Source organism: Anabas testudineus, chromosome 8 (genome assembly GCF_900324465.2).
Source record: "Anabas testudineus chromosome 8, fAnaTes1.2, whole genome shotgun sequence".
Lineage (NCBI taxonomy): Eukaryota > Metazoa > Chordata > Actinopteri > Anabantiformes > Anabantidae > Anabas > Anabas testudineus.
The window spans coordinates 7,880,290-7,906,158 of record NC_046617.1 but is presented as its reverse complement, the minus strand read 5'-3'; the positions used below and the strand labels follow the sequence as shown (position 1 = coordinate 7,906,158).

Here is a 25,869-nt window from a genome sequence, read left to right as displayed (position 1 = left end):
AGATCGGTATCAGCTGCAATCTGTATAGAAGGTATAAAAACATACTGACCCTGTGCCATGACACACACCGTATGTATATACACTGCTCTATAAGCCAAAGGGAGAGAATATGTCTGAAACATTTTATTTTGTTTTCTTCCAAGAACCAACTGATGTCCACTGTTCTCTGTACAATGGTAAAATCTATTAGTAGAAATATAGCTGTAAGTGATGATATGATTAATGACATATTACATCGATATCCTATATAACATCCTTTTTGTCTTTAAGTATTCCGAAAAAATTTGATTCATTTCAAATAGCTGTTTTGGAAACATAGATTTTATTGTCCTTGAATGCTACGTGACAAACTCCCGCGCAATGTAGACTCAGTTATGACAAGAAGAGAGAAAATATCTGATATCTGAGACATCTGGGAGATTATATATTGATATATTTATTTATATTTGCAAGAGGCAGGGAGTCACTATTAAACAGGAGGAGACTCACAGAACGTCCAAGAGATGTGGAAGTGTTTGAAGGTATTTTGATAAACAATTTTTTTGGCTTTTTACTGGCACAAATAATCGGCCTGTTGAAACCACGTACCCTCAAATCCTGAGTTAAAAGTATCCGCCAATATAGAGTATCCCAAAAAAATGTACTACTCAAGAGATCAGTGTGGCACAGCTGACTGTCCCTGGCTCTACTGGGGGAGCCTGTGACATTGTGCTACCACTGGCTCATGAGACACTCGGGTGTAGAGACCGTAGGACATGAAACACTTTCCAATCTTTAATGTCAATCCTGTGCAGCCTTACATCTGTGGTCAGATCCGATGTGCAACTAGACTTGGGACAGCCATAGGTGACCATGACTCAGTTGGTAGGGCAGTCATCGACTAAGCCCAGTTTGATAGTTCAGTTCTGCAGTAGCATCGCTCACAGCAGTGCTGGCGAGGTGTTCAGGGACAGTACGGAGTGCAGCTCATCAGTACTTTTAAGAAGCTCTTTTTTATTTTAAAATACTTTCACAATTCATTAAACACCTAATTTAAGTTCAGCATAGTTGGGTCTTATTTGTAACTATTACATTGTTTTATTTTATTTGATGCATTATATACAGGACATTAACCTCCCTGCTCGTTAAAGATCATCAGGGGCTACTGAAAGACCCATAATCGCTTAACAACCAGTATAGATGTATACATGACTCTACTGATCTCACTGGGATATTATACATTATGAGGTGATGCAGTGCATCTGGTTAAGGCCTCTTTAGTACAGGAACAGCAGAACTGATCTGTACTAACCATCTAATACCGAAGCTAAACGTCCTTCACCTTTCAGAGGTTTCTTAACAGATCCAAAAAGTCTTGTTGACATCATGTTTGTCAATGAAGGCATCACTGACAGGAACTCTGTTCACAGGGTCGACACGAAAAGCGAGGTCTGTGCTGTTAAAGCTTCAACATTCCCCATCCTGACATCCACACACTGTACGCAGTGTTCACCTACTCACTTAATTAACTGAGTGAGTCAAAGTAAGAAAAGTAAGTGTTGAATGTTGTGTTTTAGTGTCAAAATCAGTTTTTGTGCCAGAAACGCTTTGATCTGCCAGAAAAATCTTCGCTGAAACATAAAGGCTTTAAATGATCAGCATTTCAGTTTTTTTAGCAGTGCAACAAAATACACCTTATTTCACCAGCCCAACTCCATCATCTAGTTCTGTTCTTTGTCGTCAGGCACAATACTGTCACAGAACAACAGGATTATACACTCAACAGCAAGTGAAATTACAGGGAAAATGAAAATAATAACACACTTCAGTTCTTTTGTGTTCTCTCAGATAGACAACCCTAGAACGTAGTGATTCATAGTAAAAAAAGAAAGAAAGAAAGCTGTTTGGCTGGAAAAGTAAAGTGGCCAAAGGATTGGATGGAATTTACTATTCACACATTCCTTCAGTGACTATAATACTGTGACCTGTTGCAATATTGCACGTGCCAGTAAGCACAATGATATTATTTGAACACTGAGGACAACAGCAAAGTGTGTATATATATCTAAAAACAAAACTTGAGAGTCATCCTGTGAAGACAAACACAAAAGTCCCAAGGAGAAAACCTTGCAGGAGACTCTCTGTGTAGCAGCGTGGGAGGGAAAGAGCAGCTATCAGCATACATCATGTCATTTTACCGGCACAAAAAAAAAAAAAAAAAAAAGATCCATCTCGAGCAACTTGCAAGATTCAAAACACGCAACCTGAAGACCTCAGAACAAGTCCTCTAAGAGCTGGGAGAGGGCAAAGATCCTCTGATCCCAGACCAGAGCTGACATTTAAAAGAAAACATGAGTGGACTCACGGTTTTGAAGTCGCTGTGGCTGCACTCCTGGCCTTGGTAGCGGCAGTAGAGCATCATTTCTTTCAGGTCATGGCCAACCCTCTCGATGAACTCCTTCATGCTGAACGGCGTGGGTTTGTACTTGGTGAAGTTGGCTTTTTCCTGTAGGAAAGCCAACACGTCCGGCTCAGCCAGGTGCGGCTGAGGGATGTTCAGGTGCACATCCAGCAAGGCCAATAGTTCTCCTGCATGGTATAGATCATTGCGTGTGAGGCGACTGAAACGGTACACATTGAGGTTGCAAATGGTCACAGCGGGGAAAACCAGGCTGCTTGACACCACGGCATCCACGCTGGTCACGTGAGGATAGGAGAGGAAATAGGCCAAGCGTTCTGCACTCTCCAGGGCGAGCAGTCCCAGGCACGCCAGCAGAGCCGCAGCCCAGAGCAAGCGGCGCACGCTGGGCTGACCATAAGGGAAGACGAAGCGCAGGCCGTGCAGCGTGCTGGTGTGAGCGAAGGCCTGCCAGGAGGTGGGGCGCAGGCTGGAGCTCTCTTGGCTCCCCTGACTGCCACAGTTCTCCTTCAGATCCATCATCAGCCCTCCAGCTCCTTAGCCAGGGAGCCCCTGGTGCACTCACACCTGCACAGACGGAAAAGGAGCTGTCAATATAATGCATAGATTCACATATCATAATCAATACTGGTACAAGGGAGAAATGAGAGAAGAAGGAGGAGTAAACCACAGGAAGGCACAGAAAAGCTAAACACAAGCAGCAAATTATACAACATAGAAACAAGAGACCTACTGCAAACAAGCATAGATAACACCAAACAATCTGAAGCCAAAGCAAAATGGACAAAGAAAAGGTAGAAGAAGACATGAGAAGGAAAAGATGTCCAATACCTGAAAAACTACTACAGAAAATAAGAGGCAGAGAAGAAAGATGCTCCCTCGGGGCATCCCTCTCCTCTCCACCTCCACTTTCAATCACTCCCTTGAGCAGGGAGTTACTGTGGCTGCCAGCTTGCCTGTGGCTCCTGCTTCACCCGCCCATACACATGCATCCACTCAATACACAGTCTACCCAAATCCAAAGCTGCCACCCCTCCACCACCCCCCCACCTTCTGTGGCTGCTCGATTTCATTGACAAAAATCCCAGTGGTGAGCCCCCTGTGACACCCGGAGCAAGAGGTGAGAGTCACTTAAGCTGCAAGCCAATCAAAGCTACCTTTGAGTATTTAGCATCCCGACTCGTATCCATTCAAACACACACACACACACACACACACTCACGCAGTTACTCTCTCATGCACGCTTGTGCACGAAGACTGACACACACACACACACACACACACACACAGGTTTCTCTGGAGCTCCTGTGCTCCCAACTAATGACAAGCCTAAGCACCTCTCTCGTTCAGCCTAGCGAAAAGACATCCAGCCAACACGAGAGTGTGGGAGTCTGAGAGTCTGTGTTTGTGCCCGTGTGCATGTGTGAGAGAGAGACAGACACAGAGAAAGACAGAAGAGAGAGAGCCGTTGATGAGCAGAGCTGCTGGTTAGTCTCGCATGCCGATCCAAACTCCTCCCGTTTTCCTCTGGCCAGATACATCCGCTTTCCCTCCTCTTCCCAGCTCATCTGTGGCAGCAGCGAACAAGAGCGGAGCTGGGAGAGATGAGAGACACACGCACCAACACACATGCTCGCAGAGAGAGAGAGAGAGAGGGAGAGAGTGAGAGAGAGAGGGAGGGGGGAGAAAAGCAGGGGAGCGAGAGGAGGAAGACAACGCTCTCCTCGCTTGCTCTCTCCACGGCAAAGTCTTTCACTGAATACGTTTCCTCCTCCCTCTTCCTCCAGACTGCCACCCAGCCCTTCATATTTTCCCCACATCCCGTAAGCACAAAACCGAGTGATGGATGGATGCAAAACGGGATGCTGTCAGAGAGACAGATAGCGAAGGGCAAACAGTGGTGGTTGTTTGGTCAAGGAAGGGGATGTGTGTCATGGGAAGTGAAGCAGAAGTGGAAATGGAGGAGCAGAGGCAGGGAGATGTAGGTTGAGGAGGAGAGGGAATGAGGACAAAAATAAGATAGGGAAAACTAAAAGAGCCAGAAAGCAAGTGAGAGAGAGAGCGTGGTCACACGGACTGCACAGCAATGTCACACAGAGGAAAGTAATTCAGACACATAATGTGACATGAGCGGACATAAAGGCTCTAATGAGTGCACTGATAATATGATTTGTAACGTGGTATTGTGATCACAATGTGTAGGCTACTGACATACGTGTGCATTTCCGCCACTCACCGTGACAAGCTGTAAGCGAATAATCCCATTTTCAAAAGTGAACTGTGCTATTGCTATAAAACCCTAATTAAGTGATAAAACGGCCTGTCCAAATTAAACTGACACACATGAAAGTATGACTTTATACCTCTAGGATAAAACCTTTTTTTTTTTCTTCATCTAATCTTAACGAGTGCACAGTTCAATTAAGTCATGTTAAACATTACATCTATGTATAGCTCCATATCTGGGAAATTAACCAAAATAACCTGTAACAATGTTGATAAATGATAAAGTAATTGAAATAATTGTGAACTGATTGATTTTAATTATGTATATATTGACATTTACTTATATTATAAAAAAACTGGTCTATCTATTTAAAACTTATTATTAATTTCTTTATTTTGATGCATTTTATTTGTTTTATTTAGTGTATCTATACTTCCATTGGTCTAGTAAAGGAAACTTTACACCTTGCTTTTCATCAACAGTTATAAAAACAGAGAAGAAATAGAGAATTTCAAATTAATAAGACAGCACAAAAGCAGAATTATGTCAATAACTATATTAACTAACAATTATATGTCAAATATAATAATAATTGTTCAGGACTAATTCAAATTACTTTTAATTATTGTTATTAACCTGCCCTCATTTGTTTCATATATGCAGCATGTGTTTGTCCTCATGTGCGTCCTTCGCACATGAGGACACCAAACTTCAGATATTTCCAAAAGCAGAGAGACCCTAATTAAAGCTACAGTGTGACTGAAGTCGTTTATTTTTATTTTTTAATCTTCTCGTGAGACACACTAGCACTCGCTGTCAGTCTTTTTTCCCCCCCAGATGAAATTTGCTGTGGTCTCAGACAGCTGCAGGGTTTGCTGGTTTCTTAACAACTTAATTAAGCAAATCCCCCCTTTTTCCAGCAACGTAATGAGCATAGTTTTACAGGGATTAAACCGTCTCCGGGGTTGAAAATAAGGTTTTATGCTTTAGCAATCTTATCTGCCTTTATCCATCCAGCCAACTCTCCAATCACAGGATTATTAGGCTTGTTAGCCTTACCATATAATTTGCAAAGTATTTATGCTAAAAAGCTTAAATATGAAAATATGAGTCCATTCTTCGCGTCAGTGGGTAAAAGCATAAATTTGCTTTCTATGTGTGGATTAACACTGATCATCCTACTCTGTACAGAAGCATCTGTACTGGCTACTTGTCATTTACACTGTAAGTATAATCTTTGAATAGTATGCTATGTTATACACCAGAGTATAAAAGCTCCAGACTCTGTTGTCAACCTGCTGTTTCAAGGACGGGACTGAACTTTGAAAATTCATTTTTTAATGTGCGCAGTCCTTAAGGTGCTCATATAACAATCTCAAGGTCAATTTAGGAGATTTTCTGGAGCCTTTTTACATCACACCTCATAATTACCACTTTTATAATGAGATTATGAGAATTGTAGTATTTTTAATTGCTAGAATTTTCTCACCCCCTTCAAAGTTTTTGTTGACCTTCGAAACAAAGTTTCATGCATAATACCAAACCCAAGACTTTATATTCTTAAAAATAATGATTTTTTTTCCCTCTCCTTTTTATATAGACTGACAGATTGAAATATGAAATACAGTCTATCCAAACGACTGGATATTTCTCTGTATCCAAATCTCAGTTTTAACAATACATCAGAGATGAGGAAGTCCTTCCTTCTGGGACTAAACTATTATGTGAACTATAGAAAAGGATCCGATGTTAGAAATCTATTTTGAATTTTTGGGGTTATAGCCGGCACGTCTTTTTCTTTATGTGTGAAGAGACTGCAAGTAATTACAGTAATGTTAATGGATTATGAAAAATAATAAGCTCTTACCGGGAGATAATTAGAATGTTTAAGGGCCAGAAATGGCAAGACATGATTATTACCTCTAGCGAAAGACATTTCGTTGAAGGGCAAATTATGCCAGAAAGTGAGCAATAGCTGCAGAGTTGCAGGAACCAAGCTCCCCCACCCACCACCGCCACCTTTTGTGAAGGTCTTAATTGGTAGATGTGCAGATAAAGGAAAGAGCAGCCCCCTCTGCGCACACACACACACAAAGACAGTTTCAAACAGCCCTGCTCTGGTCAAATTAAGTTCCCCTCCAATTAGGAGTTTTATCATCAGGACATTAACTGGATGCTGAATGTCTGTACGCTCCCATACGCTCATGAACTGGGCTAATGATGTCCACTAGGACCTGAACTGCCTAGAGGGGTGTTGAAATCTACCGCCTGCTGGTATTAAGACGTAGAGTATATTATATTATGTACATGCACTTTATCCCGACAGTAGTTCCCAACTCCTTTGTCTTGTGACCTTTCATCGCAGGTTGTGCTCTGAATTTGGACAGGAGATTGTTCCTACTGTGTAAAATGTCAATGTCGGATCTTAATGTCGTCTCCGTTTAATCCATACACCTCAAATTTCAGACTTACCTCCAGTGATGTTTGTCCATAATGATATTTTGGGTTTTCCTGGATTCAAGTTTTGAGCTTTCTGCTGCCTCCCAATGGAAGTAAAGTGAAGGTGATTTGTGAACGGAAAGTGTCCCGGTTTCTCTGGATAATCCACAGAACACACTGTCAACAGTTTTCATTGATCTGCAGTACAAAGTAAATTCCCAGCTTCTGTGAGCTACAGTGAGGATAGTGGATTATCCACAGTAACCGGGATATTGTTTTTGGAAACGCTTGGAGCGCCGCAAAAGAAGTTAGGACTCAAAACGAGGCTTAAGTGAGGTATTTGGGGTAACAATGAACGAATCAACCTTCATCATACATTTCTCATCCTTCCTGAAGCAGCAGAAGCGGAGACGAGGGTTACACTTACAACTTTACCTTTTAGTCGCTGGTTCATTTCAGGTCCAATGTGCAGAAGAACCAGGCCAAAATGTGTTACTGTAGCTGTACTATAACCTGTATTTATTTTAGGCCAACAACAAATGGCAGATGATTTGGGATGACTAAAAATGCATCCTATTTCATTATCCCCACCCTCTCTCTTTTGAACACAAACCAGCCAATGTGTGCAGCTGCTTCACACAATGATAAAAAAAGACAACTGAGGATTAACCTGAATCTGTTGCACTGTAGAGGCAGGAGTAGTAGAGGGAAAAAAACTCCATGAGAGCCTGTTAGTCACAGCACGACTCCACCCCAACGCTGATAGGGCTGGGTAAACACTTTCTGGTCAAGAAAATCACATGGGACTCTAAGACTCCCGCCCTGCAATCCCTGCCTGAAAACCTCCGATACACCTCTTAATGCACAGTAAACAAGCCAGGTCACGGTTTACAAACTGCTGTCTGAGTCTCGGAGAAGTAAAACACAGACAGGCACCACAGAAAAAGTGACAGGAAGTGGCAGCAAACAAAGATATCTCATCTCTCTTTCATTTTTGTATAATGGCCAAAGCATCGCTGTATGGATTAGTCTTGCATTTCAAGGTCAGCGCTTTGTCATTGAGTGCAGCTTTGAGTGACTCCTTTTTACACGTCAATGATGCACAACCAGGACACAATAAATACAATTAACTCGTATTTATGGACTGGATATTAAAGACAGTTGACATACTAAGAAAAAGTCTCAATAACCATCATCTTCAGTGGTTAGACAGTTACAATTTTACACAAGTGAAGTCATCAAGGCAAAGGATAACATGTTTACTTGTCAGCAGAGAAACAAGTACAGTCTCTCTGTTTGTCGAGCAGCATCAGAAGCTGTAAGTGTCCTCCGGTAACTCTCCCAGGAGTTCATCCAGATCGTCATCTGCACAACAGAATTAAGAACAGAGACAGATAAGAGCAGAAAACAATGTGTAGCTGACACCACATTAGTTATTCAGCTGGAAATAATTTGGAAAATATGCAAAATAATTTTATTATATATATATATTACTTTTTTTCTTTTGTCCTAAATGTACATTCTGAGCCGATGATGGGGCTGACGAGGATCATCAAAGTCAGTTAAGATTTATCCTCTGGGGACTATAAAAGTTTCCTGAAACTATATCGGACTATTTTCCAGACGGGGGCTCACAAGTCAAAAAGCCAGAGTTTTGTTTTTTGACATTTTATCACATTAGTTGCAGAACACTTAACGGTTGGCCTCTGACCAGACTAGTCTTGCAGTTTATTTCTATTTCAAAGGCAACATCAGGCTGTGATATCTCGTATTGTCAATCGCCACGTACATCTCTGTTGTTGACTGAATAATAAGAAGAAATCCACTGATTAACACGGAAACACTGATTAGTTGTGCCTCTTGTAGAACAACACAATCAGTTTGAGTTTGAGTCAAATTGTTACTGAAATGTTTCACCGTTGCCGTTTTTATCCACAAAACCAGATTTTACAGTCTGACTCTGTCTCATCACATGTATTATTACAACAATACAAGAGGTTCCACCTGCGTCCCAGCCTGTGTCCTGTGGTGCAGGGTTCCCAGCAGGCTCTTGAGGGGCTCTGCTGGAGCTGAATCTAGTGTCTGCTGGAGCTCGAGGGTCTTCGCCTCCTGTACACTTTCCCTCCTCTTGCCCCTCATCATCATCTTCCTCGTCAAACACCAGCTGCATCCGAGACACCGGATCCCGGAGGACGGTGGCAGACGGAGACATCGGCTCCTGCATAGACAAAGACAAAGGGCGACAGCTGACAGGTTGACAGAGTGTTTCTGGGTGACAGATTAAATATTTGTTGGGATGCAGTTGAATTTTTTTTGTTCTTTCCCAGCTGACAGTAGTGGTGCTCACCAGGACCAGCGGGGGAAGCTGGGTGGAGGACACGCTGACTCCATCAGGGTTGTATATCTTTAACAAGTTGTTGGGCGTGACGTTCAGGTAATGATTACGATGGGAAGGGGAAAATACACCCACCTGATCACACAGCAAGCAGATACACACAAACGGCATAAAAACATTTTAACCACTATTTCAATTTGAGCCAAATCACTCAAATTCAGCAACCATCATGGGTGAGTCTTACTTGTTTAAGCAGCAGTACAGCTCCGACCTTCAGTTCCTCTGCTCTGTCTTCCAGGAGATGTCGGTGCACAGTCCCTTGAATCTCTCCTACAGATGATATCAAGAACAACAAGTAATAATTAATCAGCATTTATAAATGTAATGTGAAAGCGACTATAAATATTCTTCGCTTTGTTTCACACACACAAGGCTGCTGTATTTGCCATTTACTTCACAACTATATGCATCAGAGGACAGCAGAAAATCCTCCCAGCAAAGCTGCAGCCAGAAAATGTTTGGTATTTTTCATTGATAACTGACATAAAATATGAGTCCAAATATCGAAATGGTTATAAGTTGTTAATCAGCTGACCCACTAGTCTTTTCAGCACTGGTATATTTTCACTTTGACAACTTTCTGAGATAACTGTCTGCTGGAGAAAAAAAGCTGCAAACCTTCTAGCAGGTGGGAGGCACATTACTGACAGAATGGTCCCTTATGGTGTCAGAAGCACTTAATACCCACCCACTGCTGATGCCAATCTACTGCAATTGAATCACTAATAAGTACTTAAGTCTGGTATTGAGTACAACATCCACTTCTGAGTTTTGATAATCAGCACACCTCATACGGCTGCTCTCTGGGGGCCATGGCAACTGCCTCGGCTTTGAAACAGAAAGACAAACGGTGAAAAGCAAGGAGGCAGAGCAGGAGAGAAATAGCTGACATCGTCCTACACTGTTCATCCAAAAAAAAAAATAAAAAAAAAATTACACTTTAATATTTTGTTGGACTGCCTTTAGGTTTGATTATGGCACGCATTCACCGTGGCAACATTTTGATAAGCTTCTGCAGTGTTTCAACATTTATTCCTGCCCAGAGTTGCATTAAAGTTTCGCCAGGATCTTTTATTAATGATGGGAGAGTTGGACCGCCGTGGAAAGTCTTTACTAGTACATCCCAAAGATTCTCAATGGGGTTAAGGTCTGGACTCTGTGGGGGCCAATCTATGTGTAAAAATCATGCATCATGCTCCCTGAACCACTCTTTCACAATTTCACCCCGATGAATCCTGACATTGTCATCTTGGAATATGCCCTGTACCATCAGGGAAGAAAAACTCCACTGATGGAATAAGTCAGCTGACCTCATTCTTTGGAAACATAACATTGCTGAACCTAGACCTGATCAACTGCAGCAACCCAAGATCATAGCACTGCCCCCACAGGCTTGTACAGTAGGCACTAGGTATGATGGGTGCTTCACTTCACCCACCTCTCTTCTTACCCTGATGCACCCATCACTCTGGAACAGCTTAAATCTGGACTCATCAGACCACATGGCCTCCTTCTATTGGACAGTTCTTAACCCAGTTTTAGTAGTTTCATCAATCTCCTCAGATGTTTTCTTTGCTTGATGCATGTGAATAATTTGATCCTTCTGAAACAGATTAACATCTTTTCCACGACATGGTTGTTTAAGAAATGAGAAGCTACTCACTGAATCAGTTAGAGTTAAATAACTTGTAGCCAGCTGAAAAATAATTATCCATGCAGTAATTATCCAGTGGGAGGCTCTTACCCGTTTGCTTAGTTAAATCCAGGTGTTGACCTTTTTTTGGACGGGTGTGGACAGGTGTGAACTGGACTGTATTCATGATGTACGCACCTGTGTGTGTGTGTGTCTCTGTGTGTTCTCAAGCATGTTACAGTGCTTGAACTATGTTCTTGAAGCATGAGGAGCTCAATCAGGCAAGTTCTTGGCGAGTAAATGTCAAATGTGAAGTAAACAGAACACAGCTCTGCCACCACCCGTCTCTCTCTTTTACTCACCATCATTTGGCACAAATCCTTTTTATTGTCTCTATCACAGCTGACACATATGTGTTGGTGTTTTACCATTTATTTTAGCTCCTCCTTGTATCCACTGCATTGCAAACTCATACACATTTTAAATAAGAGCCAGTGTGATTCTTCTGTACCTGTTGGATCCTTAAATACAGCCTTGGCATCAGCGTGCGTGTGAATGATGCTCTTCAGAAGCACAGCCATGTTGGGCACTTTGTTTTTAGCCAGCTGTTTCAGTGCAGCCTGCAAAGACGAGGGCGATCAAACACACACACGTTAGAGTCCTCAAATAAATATCATATATCTGCTGGTCAGATGAAACACAGCCTGAGCACATCAGCTACAGTCTCTATAGTTTGGACATTTTTATAAACAATAATTTTAACTTACTATCTGCAGGATTTGAAAATTCTTTATTTGCTGCCATCAACAAATAAAGCTGAGTGACAGCACCACACGCTGCTTTCATTTTATTTGAATACAGCTAGTAGGCATGCAGATACTCTGATAAGTTACAGCTCCAACTGTTTCAAAAGAAAACTCAAAATTAAATAAATAAATAAAACAAAAACTCTGCTAAAATCAACTAACAACAATAATCAATCAAGCGACCATATTCACACAAGCCTTTACCCCTCTGGCTTGTCCTCTTCAGCCTCACACAGGGTTATGGAGATGCACTAATGTTAATAAATAAACAGCAGTGAGTGGTCATGACTTTTGGGATCATCCTTTCACTCTGCTGCATTAGATCTAATGTTATTGTTCAGTCAACAGAAGAGGGGAGGGCTGCGTGTTACTCTGTTTATTCATGCAAACAGGGATTTTTGGAAGCCGAGGTTCACGTTAACGGCTTAACCTCAATGAGCTTAGCCGGCATCCTGCCAGTGACTCTGTGCATGTAAATGGAGCCGGTGACAAGCAGCCATGACCGAAACAAACGTGTTTAAGTGCTCGCAACGACTACCAATCAAAAAACACGGGTGAGTTACTCCACAGGGGCCGACCCGCAGACAGAACAGAATAACACCAGAGACTCCATTAGAGTGATTGATGAGCGATCAATGAGTGGATGTACTGTTTATCATTACAAACATCTCCAGTACAGCGTTGTCATTTGTCCTGATTATACCAACAGACCTCCAGCAGCCACACACAGTCTGCTGCGATGGGGAATACACAAGAGAAAAAAGTACCTGACCTAAATATCAGTGTAACAATGTTTGAGTGAAAACCTTTCCTCACTGCACTTTCTATGTGTGACTGAAAAACAAAAGACGTGTTCACACTAATGTGAGATCACCTTTCGAAGCACCATGACCACACTGTAGGAATGCAGAAAGCATGAGGGGTTCCTCTCGTCCAGTCCCATCTCTGCCTTCATCGCTGCCCATGCACCGCCGCTGAACTCATCTTCCTCAGTCTGTGAGCTGGAACCCTTTGCAAAAAATAAAGACACTTTAGACATCTAGAATTACAGCATTGTGATTCTATGTCTCCACTAACCAGTGATGTTGCAATTTACATGTCAATCCAGACTCATATTCTTCGTGCCGCACGTGACACAGAATTAATTCCAGGTGTCAAAATCTAATCAGGTCATCACTGATGAAGTTGATATTGGGTGAAGTTGATATTTGTGCCATATTGCCATATTTGGAGGAATTCCCTCCAAATCATTTTTAAATATCTTGTTTACAAGAATCGGGTAGCTGTACGGACGCACGGACAATCCAAAACAATAAGGCCCTGGTCCTGGCTATCACCTGTGTATGTTATTCTATGATCCTTTTGGGTTTAGTACCCACACTGCTCTGTGTGAACATCTGGCATTTATAAACTTGTTCTGTCATTTCATTTTTCCTACTCTGCCTCTTGTTACGAGGTCTCAAATTGTCACTGGGATTCTGGTGCAATTTGACTGCGTAAAAACTCATCGGACGCTGCAGGAACAACAAACAAGTAAACAAAATAGATCCTGGAACACTTGGGGAATATAATAGCATGCTGTAATTACTCAACAGCAAAACCCAGAAATTGTTCCATGAGCCATTGTTGGAAAATGAAAAAAATCATCCTGTCAGCTGTAGACAGGAAGATTATTAGTTATTTCTCCTCTGTGCTGCACAAAAACGAGCGCATGCGACTATGTTTCTTTTGATGTAACATGACAAAACAGGAATTCTGTGAAAGCACATCTGTCATCCATGCTCATGTTTCCTACTGACCTAATGCAGGCTGAGCATTTCTGGGTTTGGCTCTTGATATCCAGTTGCTATCTGTAGCATGAGTAAATACAAGTAAGAGAAACAAACTGGTGAGGATCCAAACAACATAACATTTTTGTCACCGGGAGTTACTAAAACAAAGGACAGCCCGGCTTTGAGCTGACAATTACTTTTCATGGTGTTCGCAATGTAAACATTAAAGGAAAGTTCATTAATCCAAGCTGTACTGAGAAGTGAATTTGCTTATTTAATCCGAGTCTCTTTATTCCTCGTAATAAAAATCATATGAATAATATCCCATAATAATAATATACAACGCCACCACATTCTGACCGTTCAGTATAATTATTATAAGTAACAACACCAGCCGATCCTAGAACACTGCAAGACAACTGAACCAAGTCTTATTTTTACTTTCCCAAGCTCAGTGAGCGTACCTTCAATTACAGAACTAGTCATAAGTTCTCCAAAATGTCGGCACGAACTGAAGATGTCAACACATCGAGTGCAGAACATTCCAATTTCCAGCACAGTCAGAGAGTCACAAGAAGAAATAAATGAGTCACAGCATCATGGAGCTTATGGTAGAGAGCATTTGACGGCTGAGAATTCTTCTACTATTTTTCAGTTAATTTGAAAAGAAATCATTTTCCAAAGCTTACAGCAGAGTTTGGATAATGCTTTCTTATCAGACAATAAACCTAATTTGTATCAAGTTACAAGAATGTTTCATGTGTTTTGAGCAGATTTCAATCTCTGTCAGTTCTTTTTTTTACCTGGCTCGGCAGTCGGGCCACTGCACCATGAGCAGGTGTCTGAGGAGCAGAAACCACGATTTCTTCCAGACTGTGACCCTGAGGCTGAGGGAGAAGAATTCAATTATTATTCAGCACCATGGTGGAAAAACAAACACATCACCGATAGATCTCTTTGACAGTCATTTTATTGGAGCTTAGGTGAGAAAAATCACACGGCAGCACCATAAATTCTGACCAAAACGAGCACTCGAGTGACTGCTCTAAAACTTTGATTCTACAGGCAAAACACACACACAGAGCAGTGTGGCAGATACTGAAGTGTGTGGTAGAGCAGTGAATGAGACTAACCTGCTGTGGCAGCAGTCCAGCAGGGCCAGGGAAGCGTCGGGTCCTGGGCCGGTGAGGTTCAGAGCGAGACCTCTTTTTAGGGAGCTTATTAGAGGCGGAAACCAACTGTACGAGGTGATTAGTGAGAACTGGGGTGCGAAGAGGATGAGGGCTCAGAGCGGAAGAGCTCACCGAAGGGGAGGAAGGGGGTGCATGGGAGACTGTCTCAAAGAGGCTGTGGGTCTGAGGGGAGGCTCTTGGAGTTGCCCATGATCTCTGTGGCTGCTGGGGCCTGATGAGTGTCCTCGAAATGGGGCTCGGAGCAGGAGAAGTTGCAGTGAGGCCGGAGAAAACGCCAGGACTCTGTGGAGGGGCTGAGAGAACTGAACGGGGAACTGGTGATCGCACATGAGAGGCAGAAGGGGTCTGAAGAGGTAGGTCCGGATTAGATGAGCCAAGTGGCTTCCGTGCAGTGCTGTGCTCCCTCTGGGCTGGACTGGGTCGTGTCTGAATCCCTCCACAGGTCGGGGGTCGCAGCGATTTGGCTGAAGATGCAGGGGCCACTGTGGGCACAGGTGGAGCTGGAGCAGGCGGCTGTAGCGGCTCCATCTGGCCATCACACTCATCTAGGTCTGCCAGGTCAACATCCCAATCATCAAAATCATCCTGAGTCACACAGGACTTCAGAGCCCCCTGTGTGCTTGCATGACTCTGTTGTGCTGCCAAAACAGGCTGAAAGTTATTTAGTGAGGGAGGATGGGAGAGGGGAGGCTGAGCAGAGGAAGAGGAGGAGGAGAGCTGTCTCAAACCCAGAGCAACAGTTTGTCCGGGGGCAACACGCGTGCTGCTCCCTGATGCTGAGCCATTACACAGGGCAGCTGATCCCTCTCCACTCGGCTGAAGGCACATTTTCTCCGGTGCTCTGTGAGCAACAGAGGAGGCACGCAGCGAGCAAGATGACACAGCAGCTGCCACATCGGCTGGTCCAGACTCCGAGGGGATGGCCCAGTCTGTCCCCAGCAAGTCCTGGAAAAGCACACACAGAGACAGAGAGAGAAAGAGAGAGAGAGACAGAGAGAGAGAAGGGGGTGGGGGGGGGTCGTTATGCTGCAGTCTGTAAGCACTGACAGTTAAATAACAGTTGAATCAGGTGTGCTGGACAACTGCATGAATCACCTCATCATCAAAGTCCTCGCCAATGCTGAACAGACCACTGAATTTGCAGGTCTGCAAGAGAGAAGTTGAGAACAAGTTGATGGGACAACCTCACAGCATGTGCACAGCTGAACGTCCAGATGAGACTTAAGAGGCGAAGACGGTCTAATGAAGCAGAAGACGAGTGGACTGTGTGGTGTTAGCATGTGTTAGCTCACTGGCTGTTTACGTGCTGGACTGCCACTTACCATCGCTGTCAGGAAATATCGCGATGAAAGCCGTATTTGATTAATTTGGACATCTACGCCAACCTTAGCAAAACATCACAAGGCAATAAACAACTGCTTATAAAGTGGGATTTGTTTTCTTTAGCGTTAAAGTATGACAAATAACCGCTTTTAGCCAACGAGCGAGTCCAAGAGAAAAGTTTTCCTGGACGCTGCTGCTTCTGCCGCCGCCGCCGCCTTCAAACGCAACGTAACGACGCACGGAGTGCGTAACAAAGACTGGTGAAACAGTGCGAGAGGGCTCACTCCTCGTCACGTTCGCGGCCGCACTTACGTAGCTTCCTCTAGAGATTTAAGATTCACTTAAAATACAAAAATACATTTTAAAAATAATTTTTGGTTTGCTTTGCGTCAATCGTTTCTGTTTAGCTAAGCTATGCCCTATACAAAATATACTGAATAACCTTTTGGGCTACTATGAGTGAGGAACAGGAAGTCTGAACATCAATCTCTGAAATCTTCATCACATCAGTCCGTCTCTCCATATCCACTGTCTCAGTCACGCTGCTGTATTGACGTCGCTGCACTCAAACTTTACATTTAATCAGAAAACACCTTTTGTTGATCTCATAACGCTATTTCCCTTTAAAATCAGCTCGACGTTGTTAAATCAATGGCTTTTTAACAAGTATTTGTGCCCCCTTGTCCAATTCAGTACAATTATTTTATCACACATGTATATTAAAGTAACATGAACACAGTTAATTAACACAACGTTTTGTGACGTGATGCAACCATTGACCTGCATTATTACCTGACAGGTTACTTTAATCATTATTCATCAGGTAATATTTGAACTGAAGACATTTTGTATGTCTTTGGTTTCTTTGACTAGCTCAGGGAAATATATACCGGACCAATCCTGCCACTTGGTGGTCATACTGGATAAATCAGGTATCAGCTTGCATTCTGAACTATTAATAACTAGTGCTGGAGTTGTGTTTGAACAACTGTCTTGTGACCGTGGCCACACGGAAAAGACTTTCATTGTGGAGGTCCCCGTGTTATGAAGGGGAAACAAGACTGCTTTGACATGATGAAAGTTTTTACCTGACCTCAGCTCGGACCCCTGAGTTCCAGTGAAGGGTGAGTAAAAGCTGCAGTCTGCTATTTCTGTAAATAGTTCTGAGATAAGAGCCTGACACTTTAGCAAGGTTAATGTCAGAACTACCAGCGTAGATGATGATGGAAAGGGCATAAAAACAGCTATGTTCTAATCTGAGTCCTTTTGAAAAACTGTACAAAAAAAAAACTGTTCCTCTTGTACTAACCTTAAGGTGCCATGTCAAAGGACACATTTCCATTTACTTCTACCTCACTGCGCTCCCTGAGACTGGAGCAGGAGTATCAGGAGTGGGAGGATGCTCGCCGAGCATTGGCTCATAGGAGAGCGATGACTAGGGCCCCACTGCCCCGGGCTCCCCAGCTTCCTCCTAGACAGCAGCAGCTCCAAGAGGTCCGGGCCCCCCCACCCCAAGTCCGGTGCAGAGACACGTCTGTACACAACACCTTTATGTGTGGGGACATGAAAGGGGTGTATGCAGTGTTGAAGGACCCTGCGATGGTCAATGCCCTGATGGAGACGGTGCATGAGGAAATGGTGTGGGCTCCAGAGATGGGTATGACTTTTTCTTTCTTGCCATCTTCCCCTAAAACCAATAGAGCCAATAGTGTGGTATTGCTGTTCCTCTGTCAGGGATGTGGACTCTGAGCTCCAAGGTAAAACAAACGTCTGCCCTGCGTCTGGCTGCCAGCCAAGGGCACGCCAGCTGTGTGGAGGAGCTGCTGTTTCGTGGAGCTGAGGTGAACGCTGACCCTGGAGGCAACACAGCCCTCCATGATGCCTGTATAGGTGGTCACGCTGTGTGCGTCCAGCTGCTGATTTCTCACGGAGCAGATCCTGACGTGTTCAATGCAGACGGCAGCGCTCCCCTTCACCTGTGCACCTCTGCTCAGTCATTCCAGTAGGTGGTAAAGGAGCTGACAAATAACCATTTGTACTATTTATTCATAATTAATTAAAGACTTACAAAAAAAGAACTGAAACAGTATTGGTCCACTTGAGCTCCTTTGAAATCAGCCTCAATAAAGAGAATGTTTTTGTATTCTGGAAATAGATGCAGATGCATGAAGACGTGATAACGTGTGCATTTTCTTTTCAGTTGTGCCCAGCTGCTGTTAGAAGGAGGTGCAGAGGTCAGTGTGAGGATGAAGCAGTCGAGGATCACACCCCTGCATGTGGCCGCTCGGCGAGCCCTAGAGGAGCACGTGGAGCTCTACCTGAGCCACGGGGCTGATGTTTTAGCCACAAATCAAGAGGGAGAGACCCCTCTGAATGCTGCGTGCTCTGGAGCCGACAGGCCATCTGAGGCCGGCCGCTATCTACGTGTGATTCAGAGGCTGCTGGACGCAGGAGCAGACCCCAGAACTGCAGGCAGAAAGCAGCACACCCCACTGCACAACGCGTGTGCAAACTGCAGCCCCAGGATTGTAGATGTCCTCTTGAAGCACGGAGCAAAGGCTGATGTCGCCAACTGTGCAGAATACACACCAATGGACTGTCTGTTACAGGTAGTAGAAACAGGGGCTGGGTCAACTTCAAGGAAAGAGTGAAAAAACTAAACCAGGAAGTAAAGAGATACATGTTCAGTTCAGGCAGTCATACAGAGACTTTTCTGCATGTGCTTTAAGGTGGTTGAAGATTACCCGAACCAGCAACCTGAACAGATAGCACGGTCACTTCTGAACCATGGAGCGAGGCCTGTTTCACCAAAGGTGTGGTAAAACAACTTAGACTGGCACCTGACTGCCAGTCAGAGTCGATATTAGATTAAAACTGTCTATTACTCCAATCAGACCAATGTTTTAATACAATAACAATGAAAACAAACATTAAAATAGTGGAGACAATAGTTCTGCAGAAATGTGCCAAACAAAAATGGCACATATGAAATTAATGTTCTTAATTTGTATTTATTTATTTATTAATTGACTTATTTAATTTCTCCCGCAGATGCTGAAGCAGTGTGTTCTGTCTCCTGCCACTCTGGAGGTGCTGCTGAATTCGTATACATCTTTTCCTCCCTGTGAATGGATGGACTCTCTCTCTGCTGAGATATATGAGGTGAGCTCTCCACGAGGTGAACTCATCCCTTTAGTTGTTCCTCAATGTGCTGTCTCATGTTACTTTCTCCCCCCTTTCTGTCTCAGGACCACCGAGCTTTCTTCGACTTGGTACGTCAGCGGAGCAGCCAGCCTCGCTCTCTGCAGCATCTCTGTCGATGCGCTTTACGTCAGCATCTAGGAGCTCAGTGTTACGCAGCAGTCTGTAAACTGGACATTCCCTGCTCTGTGAGGGATTATTTGCTGCTGTGCAATGACGGGACGCTGCAGTAACTTTATGCTGTGTTCTATATATGATCTAACAGGATGGATTAAACATCTGTTATTTTATTACTTTTTTAAACTAACATCCGTTTTGTCATCTATAAAGGATTTAATTTTTTTTTTTTTTGTTTGGGTGACATACAGTGGCAATAAAAAGTATGTAAACCTTTTGGAATTTCATGGTTTTCTGCATTCATTTGTCATAAAATGTGATCTGTGATCTAAGTCAAGAGTATTAACAAGTAAAATGAGCCTAAAATAATAACACTAAATAAATTCTGATCGTTTATGTCTTTATTGAAAACAACCACAAAAACGTTGTATTGCTAATGGAAGAAGTGAAAATTCCAAACATTTTACATACTTTTTCTTGCCAATGTATAACTGAACACATTTGTGTGGAGTAAGTAAAATAAAATACCAGAAAACACAACTTTACCAACTGATGGATAATTTACATTTTCCTATTTTTATATATGATCTGGTACTGTGACTTTACTTGCATAAATCTCTTTAAGCTGCATAAGGAAAATTACAAGTAATGCATTGTTGCTACAAAATAGCAGTGTCCATAATATTGGTATCATATGGTTGTGTTATTGTTTACTGTCCATACAAGGAAATACTTGGCCTATTTGTACTTGAATCTATATGTTTTACCTATTCAACCATTCATCCATTATCCTAACTGATATTAAGTGATATTAAGATAAATATGAAGATGCTACAAAAATAGACACACACACACACACAGTGATAACGTGTCTCTTTAAGCCCAAGGCTTCTTTGAGGATTGTATTAAAAGACATATTTCCACTGCACTAAACACACTTTTAAATCCCCATATTAGAAAACACACACACACACACATCATACCTGCCCACCTACAGCTCTTATCAGAGCAGGAGGCGCAACAGGCGGCTGACCCCTTCCCGTAACGAGCGCCCCTCCTGTGACGTCACGCCGTCGCCTCAGTGTTTGTTATGTGGATTTCAAGGAGCAGTTGCTAACTAGCTTCCAGCCCCGTCTTCAAACATGCTCTGATTTCACAGCTCACGGGTAAGATCGTTTGCTGACTGTGTAGTGGATACTTTTAGATGTTCACGCAAATCTCTTTGCTTAGTTTGACAACTGTTGCGACAAAATAAACCGAGCAGAGACACAGTAAAAAAAAAAAAAAACAACCGCCGAAGGTCGTTTTTCAGCTTGTAAGCTAGGCAAGCTACAAGCTAGCTTAGCATGCTAACTCTTCGGGATAAAGTACAACAGAGCAAGTTATCAGCAAAGCTGGCTCCTTCTTACCTACAGTGTTGAATGTTGAGCTTTTTGTCATAACTGACACGAGTAAGTGTTGAATATCTGGAGGGGTGGACATACTTTAGCTCCACAGCTACTAGAAACAGCTGTTAACCATCCCTGGAAGCTGCTGCGCATCTTAATGCAAAGCAACTTTTAGCCTAAACAACTCTGATGTCTTTTCTACATCGTTGCAGTTAAAGCATTACTTTATAAAATATTGACGAAAGAACCAAATATGACTATGCTTTGTGTAATCATCTCTTGTCTGAGGTAATTTTTACTCAGTCAGAAAACAGTTTAAAACAGTAATAATTGTTGACATAGCTTCTTCTGTAACCCGTTTATAATGTTTCCTTTCAAAACTAAAAGAAGCAGGAAGTTTTACATTATCTCTCCTTTTTTTTTTTTTTTGCTGCCATCATATACGCTTTGACTGGGAAATAATGGGAGGATAAATTCTTTTATTGCTGTATATACACACACCCTTGATTACAGCAGGCATTCACCGTGGCATCATTTCAATAAGCTTCTGCAGCGTCTCAACATTTATTCCTGTCCAGAGTTGCATTCATTTTTGCGACAAGATCTTGTATTGATGATGGCACATCCCAAAGATTCTCAATGGGGTTAGGGTCTGGACTCTCAATTTGAGCCCAATGAATCCTGACATTGTCGTCTTGGTATATGCCCGTGACATCAGGGAAGAAAAAAACTCCATTGATGGAATAACCTGGTCATTCAGTATATTCAGGTCGTCAGCTGACCTCATTATTTTGACACATAATATTACTGAACCTAGACCTGACCAACTGCAGCAACCCCAGATCATAGCACTGCCCCCACAGGCTTGTACAGTAAACTCTAGGTATGAAGGGTGCATCACTTCACTCGCCTCTCTTCTTACCCCATCACTCTGAAGCAGGGTAAATCTGGACTCATCAGACCACACGACCTTCTTCCACTGGACAGTTCTTAATCCAGTTTTAGTAGTTTCATCAATCTCTTTAGATGTTTTCTTGGCTTGTTGCATGCATCAACAACAGATTAACATTTTTTCCATGACCACAGGATGTGTCTTACGACATTGTTGTCTAAGAAATGAGAAGCTACTTACTGCCTCAGTTAGAGTTAAAGAACTTGTTGCCAGCTGAAGAATAATCATCCATGCAGTAATTATCCAGTGGGAGGCTCTTACCCATTTGCTTAGTTAAATCCAGGTGGTGACTTTTTTTTTTTTTTTGGACAGGATCTGTATTTTGATGTTTATCTGCTTTGGTTAGAGCAGAATCAGTTGGTTTATTCATCACTTACCTGTGATTATTAGCTGTTTTTGTGTTTGTTAGTTTGGATTGGGTTTGGTATTAGTTCTGGCCTAATATTAAATTAAAATAGCTGTAATGGAAGTTAAATTAGAAAATGATTAATACACACTGTTGAAGGTTTATTAGGTAGGTTTTATGTGTTTACAAATGTAACATTATTTATGTATGTTGCCAGATTATTTTCTGTTGTATAACCTTCATCGCTGTTTACTTTCGCTTATATTGTATGTTGTTCTTACACTGTTAGTTAGGGCTATAGAAATAACCCTGATTTGATTTGTAGATTATTTGTGTCATGTGTTTGTGTTATCTAGATTTGAAAGAACGAGATGGCAGTGTGTGCACTGACCATGTTGGACGGGATGGAGGATGAGGTAACAGCAGCAGGTGGTGTTTTGCTCCTGGTCCTGGCTCTTGTCTTGGCCTGGCTCTCCACTCATGTGGCCGACCGGGGGGACCACATACTGGGTACCATCCTCACCATGGGTGCTCATGCCTCTCTGATCGGACTGGGAGGCCACGACAGTTACAGCGGAGGATCTCCCAGCGCTGACCCCCCTGAACAGCAGACTCCTTCACCCTCGCAGGAAAACAAGCCGGATGATGGCGAGCCTGAGAGTGAGAGAGCTGAGGGAGAGGCAGCTGAGGAGGTGAGGACAGATCTGCTGCTGGACATACAGAGCAAACAACCACAGGCTGGAAGGCTGCATACTTCTGATGAGGAGGATGATGATGTTGATGAAGAGGAAGAGCTGGAGGAGGAAGATAAAAGGGTTATAGAGCATCTCCCAGTGTTGACCAGAACCATCTACCCCTCTACTACCAGCACGACTTCCATTACTGTCCGTCTGAAGTTTTTAAACGACACAGAGGAGGTCGCTGTGGTAGAACCACAGGATACAGTGGGATTGCTAAAAAGGTCAGTACATCAACCCCAAATATCCACGTGCACACTTTGAACACAGATTGTTAAGGAAATAGTTTGACATTTAGCTTTTTACATATGTAAAACAAAGACTGATGTTGCTCCCACGTCTGTATGTTAAATACGAAGCTTTAACCAGCAGCTGCTTGATTTAGCTTTTAGTACAAATTAAAAAATCTTCAGACAGAGTCAGGACAGAGCTGTTTCCCTGTTTCCAGCCTTTCTGCTAAGCTAAGCTAACTGGCTGCTGTATGCAGCTTCATACTGTAGTTACTGTATTGATGTGAGTAGTTTGTTGATCTTTGCCTCTAACTTAGACAGAGGACAAACTGAAAGAGAAAGTAGTTTCGTTCCTAACAACTCTTCTTCTTGTCTACAGCAAGTACTTCTCAGGTAGGGAGCATCAGATAAAACTGATCTACCAAGGCCAGTTGCTGCAGGATCCCAAGAAGACTCTGTTATCCCTGAACATCACACACAACAGTGTGATCCATTGCCACATCTCCCAGGCCCTGCACGAGGCCAGTCAAGAGGAAGGGGCTCCATCGGGGGCTGGAGCAGGGGCCGGGTCTGGGCTCTCTGGTGGATTCAGGGCCGCAGGTTTCGCCATTAGCACCGGCAGCCTGGTGGTGCCTGTGTTCGTGGTGATACTGGCTGTTGTGTGGTACTTCCGCATCAACTACAGGCAGTTCTTCACCGCCCCCGCGACCATCTCCCTCGTGGGAGTCACTGTGTTCTTCAGCTTTCTGATATTTGGGATGCACAGCCGCTGAAAAAGCAGAGTGAGAGGGCGAGGGAGGGAGCACACAGTTAGAGCTGAATGTTGCGAGGTAAATAAAAATAACTACAGCCGTGGGAGCAGCTGAAGAGACTCGGTGCAGACGCCACAGCTGATTGGCTTCCTGCAGTGTGTCTGCATGTGCATGTGTGCGCTAATCTACCAAGATGTGGATGAAGTTCTGCTCAAACCGAACAACCATTTGGCTTCTCTTTAAACATGACTGCTTTTTCTTTTACGTTTTTCCTTTTTTTTCCCCTGAATTGTTGAAGAAGATGCTTTTCTGCGCACCTTTGGTTTTGGGGCCAGTAATTCAGTGTTAAAAATGCATTTTTACTGATAACCCAACGAATTGAAAATATTTTGGAGCCACTTACTGTTGTACTGTGTGTGCCAGTGAACTCTTTACCATTATTTTGTGTTATTTGAATTACTTAAGCCTTGTGTACGCAAATATAGACAGTACAGCATCTTACTGCTAGGCTAAAAAGATTTTTTGTTGTTGCTCTAAAAATGTTTTTTTGTGTAGAAACAGGATAATTTAAATACGTAAAATCTTAGGGGGAGATATTGTAAATATACTGTGTATTTTTCTGTAAATAAAACGACAGAATGGATCAGATGAACCTGCATCTGGCACTTAAACATTGGGAGGGAGGTCTTCAACCCTCCTGAGTATGCTGGACTGCTCTAGCTTCAGTCTCAAATTAAAGCATTTCAAACCCAAACTTTCAGTACGTGTTGTTGGTCCAAAGAGCCGAGTCTGCAGGTACAGTTCATGTTTATTTATGTACAAACATCAGTATGCATGGCAGTGAAGAAAAATAACCTGTGAATCACATTATGTTCAGATAGAACAGTCATTTGCACATGCACAGATGTGCTGGTGCATACGGGCAGGGGAAAAAAAACAAAAACAACAACAGTGCATTGTTTGTAATTGCACTCGCACAAATCCACAACAAGCCCCAAGAGTTAGTTTCATTCACAGAAAGTGGCTCAAGAATCAAATATCTACAAAAGTATCTCAATAACAGTTCATTTATCTTTAGTGCACGTCACAAGACTTGACTGGAAAGGGTTTTAAAAAGGGCACGGCTGATCTCACTGAAGACAGATTAACCACACTGGAAATTAAATTAAGCTTCATACAACTAAATGTGCTTCATTTGAGGGACTGTACAAATATGACTGGGTTGGGGAATTAATTATTTACATCTTATTTTAGTTAAATACATAAAAAAAAGGGGGTGGGGGGCTCCCCAGCTGGTTATTAATATTTCCTTAAGATGCTCCCTTGGTGTGTGTGTGTGTGTGTGTGTGTGTGTGTGGGGGGGGGGGGGGGGGGGGGACAAACACCCTTCCCTCAGTATCTCAAAGTAAAATACTAACAGCTGCTAGATGAACAGTTAATGCAGCTTCTGGACGAGTGGAGTGGGCTCCGACAGCAGCAGTGTTGCATTATGTGATGAATCATCAAAGTGTTTACAGGTTTTGAGGTGTACTACTGCACATGTGCATGGAACACTTTTAGAGGGAGCTGCAATAAATCTAGTAAAGTGCCTTCAAAATGTTTGCAGATAAGCTGCATTCTGGATAATTTAGGGGCCAGATTTTTTTCCCCCCCCCCAAGGAATCATACATATTTAATAGCCACATCTGTATGTGAGTACAAAATTCATTTAGTTTCACTGGGATGGAAGAAAAAAAAAGAAGGACATTTCAGTCCAGTCTCTTCAGAAAAAAAAGCCAAATCAAAAACACAACTCAACTCTGCCCCATTTTTGACCCACTTTATCTGAAAAAATGTTTGTACAGGCCCCAGGTTGTACAGTTTCACTATGCACTTCTACGACAGTAAGGTCTTCAGGTCAGTAAAACCAACTGCCAGAAAGAAACTAAACAAAAATTGACTGTGAAAAGTTGCAAGTTCA

At 42.9% G+C, this 25,869-nt stretch overlaps 4 protein-coding genes across 5 annotated transcripts in view; 2 read left to right on the top strand and 2 right to left on the bottom strand.

The window, feature by feature from the left end:
* The window catches only part of asic2 (acid-sensing (proton-gated) ion channel 2), a 261,492-nt gene extending 253,113 nt beyond the window's left edge, over positions 1-8,379 (bottom strand). Inside the window, exons 1-2 of the mRNA XM_026345198.1 lie at positions 8,328-8,379; positions 2,345-2,965 (exon numbers count right to left, since the gene is read on the bottom strand). Coding sequence (XP_026200983.1) covers positions 2,345-2,920 — 576 coding nt within the window. The 5' untranslated portion in view covers positions 2,921-2,965; positions 8,328-8,379. The remainder of the gene's footprint in view (positions 1-2,344; positions 2,966-8,327) is intronic.
* hrob (homologous recombination factor with OB-fold) lies at positions 8,186-21,368 on the bottom strand. 2 transcript variants are annotated; one of them, XM_026345175.2, is made up of 10 exons: positions 20,914-21,368; positions 15,959-16,009; positions 14,804-15,808; positions 14,474-14,557; positions 12,773-12,907; positions 11,604-11,712; positions 9,644-9,729; positions 9,412-9,534; positions 9,069-9,282; positions 8,186-8,429 (listed from the first exon to the last, which is right to left on the bottom strand). In XM_026345175.2, the coding sequence occupies exons 3-10, from the start codon at positions 15,689-15,691 to the stop codon at positions 8,374-8,376; spliced, it is 1,695 nt and encodes a 564-aa protein (XP_026200960.1). In that variant the 5' UTR covers positions 15,692-15,808; positions 15,959-16,009; positions 20,914-21,368; the 3' UTR covers positions 8,186-8,373. The 2 variants fall into 2 exon arrangements, with proteins under 2 accessions (XP_026200960.1, XP_026200951.1); XM_026345166.2 differs by lacking the exon at positions 20,914-21,368 and adding an exon at positions 16,186-16,388.
* Positions 17,201-19,658, top strand: asb16 (ankyrin repeat and SOCS box containing 16). The gene is made up of 7 exons (XM_026345209.1): positions 17,201-17,310; positions 17,502-17,843; positions 17,921-18,188; positions 18,387-18,795; positions 18,916-18,999; positions 19,238-19,348; positions 19,435-19,658. Exons 2-7 carry the CDS (start codon positions 17,507-17,509, stop codon positions 19,618-19,620), a joined length of 1,395 nt encoding a protein of 464 aa, XP_026200994.1. The 5' UTR covers positions 17,201-17,310; positions 17,502-17,506; the 3' UTR covers positions 19,621-19,658.
* tmub2 (transmembrane and ubiquitin-like domain containing 2) lies at positions 20,556-24,663 on the top strand. Its single transcript, XM_026345244.1, has 3 exons — positions 20,556-20,670; positions 22,547-23,151; positions 23,537-24,663. The coding sequence occupies exons 2-3, from the start codon at positions 22,562-22,564 to the stop codon at positions 23,928-23,930; spliced, it is 984 nt and encodes a 327-aa protein (XP_026201029.1). The 5' UTR covers positions 20,556-20,670; positions 22,547-22,561; the 3' UTR covers positions 23,931-24,663.
* Positions 24,664-25,869: the final 1,206 nt, after the last annotated feature.

What these genes read in the sequence shown, in the direction of transcription:
- asb16 (XM_026345209.1), top strand. Translation starts at nt 17,507, where the DNA reads ATGTCAAAGGACACATTTCCATTTACTTCTACCTCACTGCGCTCCCTG. An exon ending in CAATGGACTGTCTGTTACAG is followed by an intron (nt 18,796 to 18,915) that starts GTAGTAGAAACA and finishes ATGTGCTTTAAG; the next exon opens with GTGGTTGAAGATTACCCGAA. An exon ending in CGAGGCCTGTTTCACCAAAG is followed by an intron (nt 19,000 to 19,237) that starts GTGTGGTAAAAC and finishes TTTCTCCCGCAG; the next exon opens with ATGCTGAAGCAGTGTGTTCT.
- tmub2 (XM_026345244.1), top strand. Translation starts at nt 22,562, where the DNA reads ATGGCAGTGTGTGCACTGACCATGTTGGACGGGATGGAGGATGAGGTA. An exon ending in ACAGTGGGATTGCTAAAAAG is followed by an intron (nt 23,152 to 23,536) that starts GTCAGTACATCA and finishes TCTTGTCTACAG; the next exon opens with CAAGTACTTCTCAGGTAGGG.
- hrob (XM_026345166.2), bottom strand. An exon ending in CTGTACTGCTGCTTAAACAA is followed by an intron (nt 9,535 to 9,643) that starts GTAAGACTCACC and finishes CTGTGTGATCAG; the next exon opens with GTGGGTGTATTTTCCCCTTC. An exon ending in GGACACAGGCTGGGACGCAG is followed by an intron (nt 8,430 to 9,068) that starts GTGGAACCTCTT and finishes TCTGTTGTGCAG; the next exon opens with ATGACGATCTGGATGAACTC.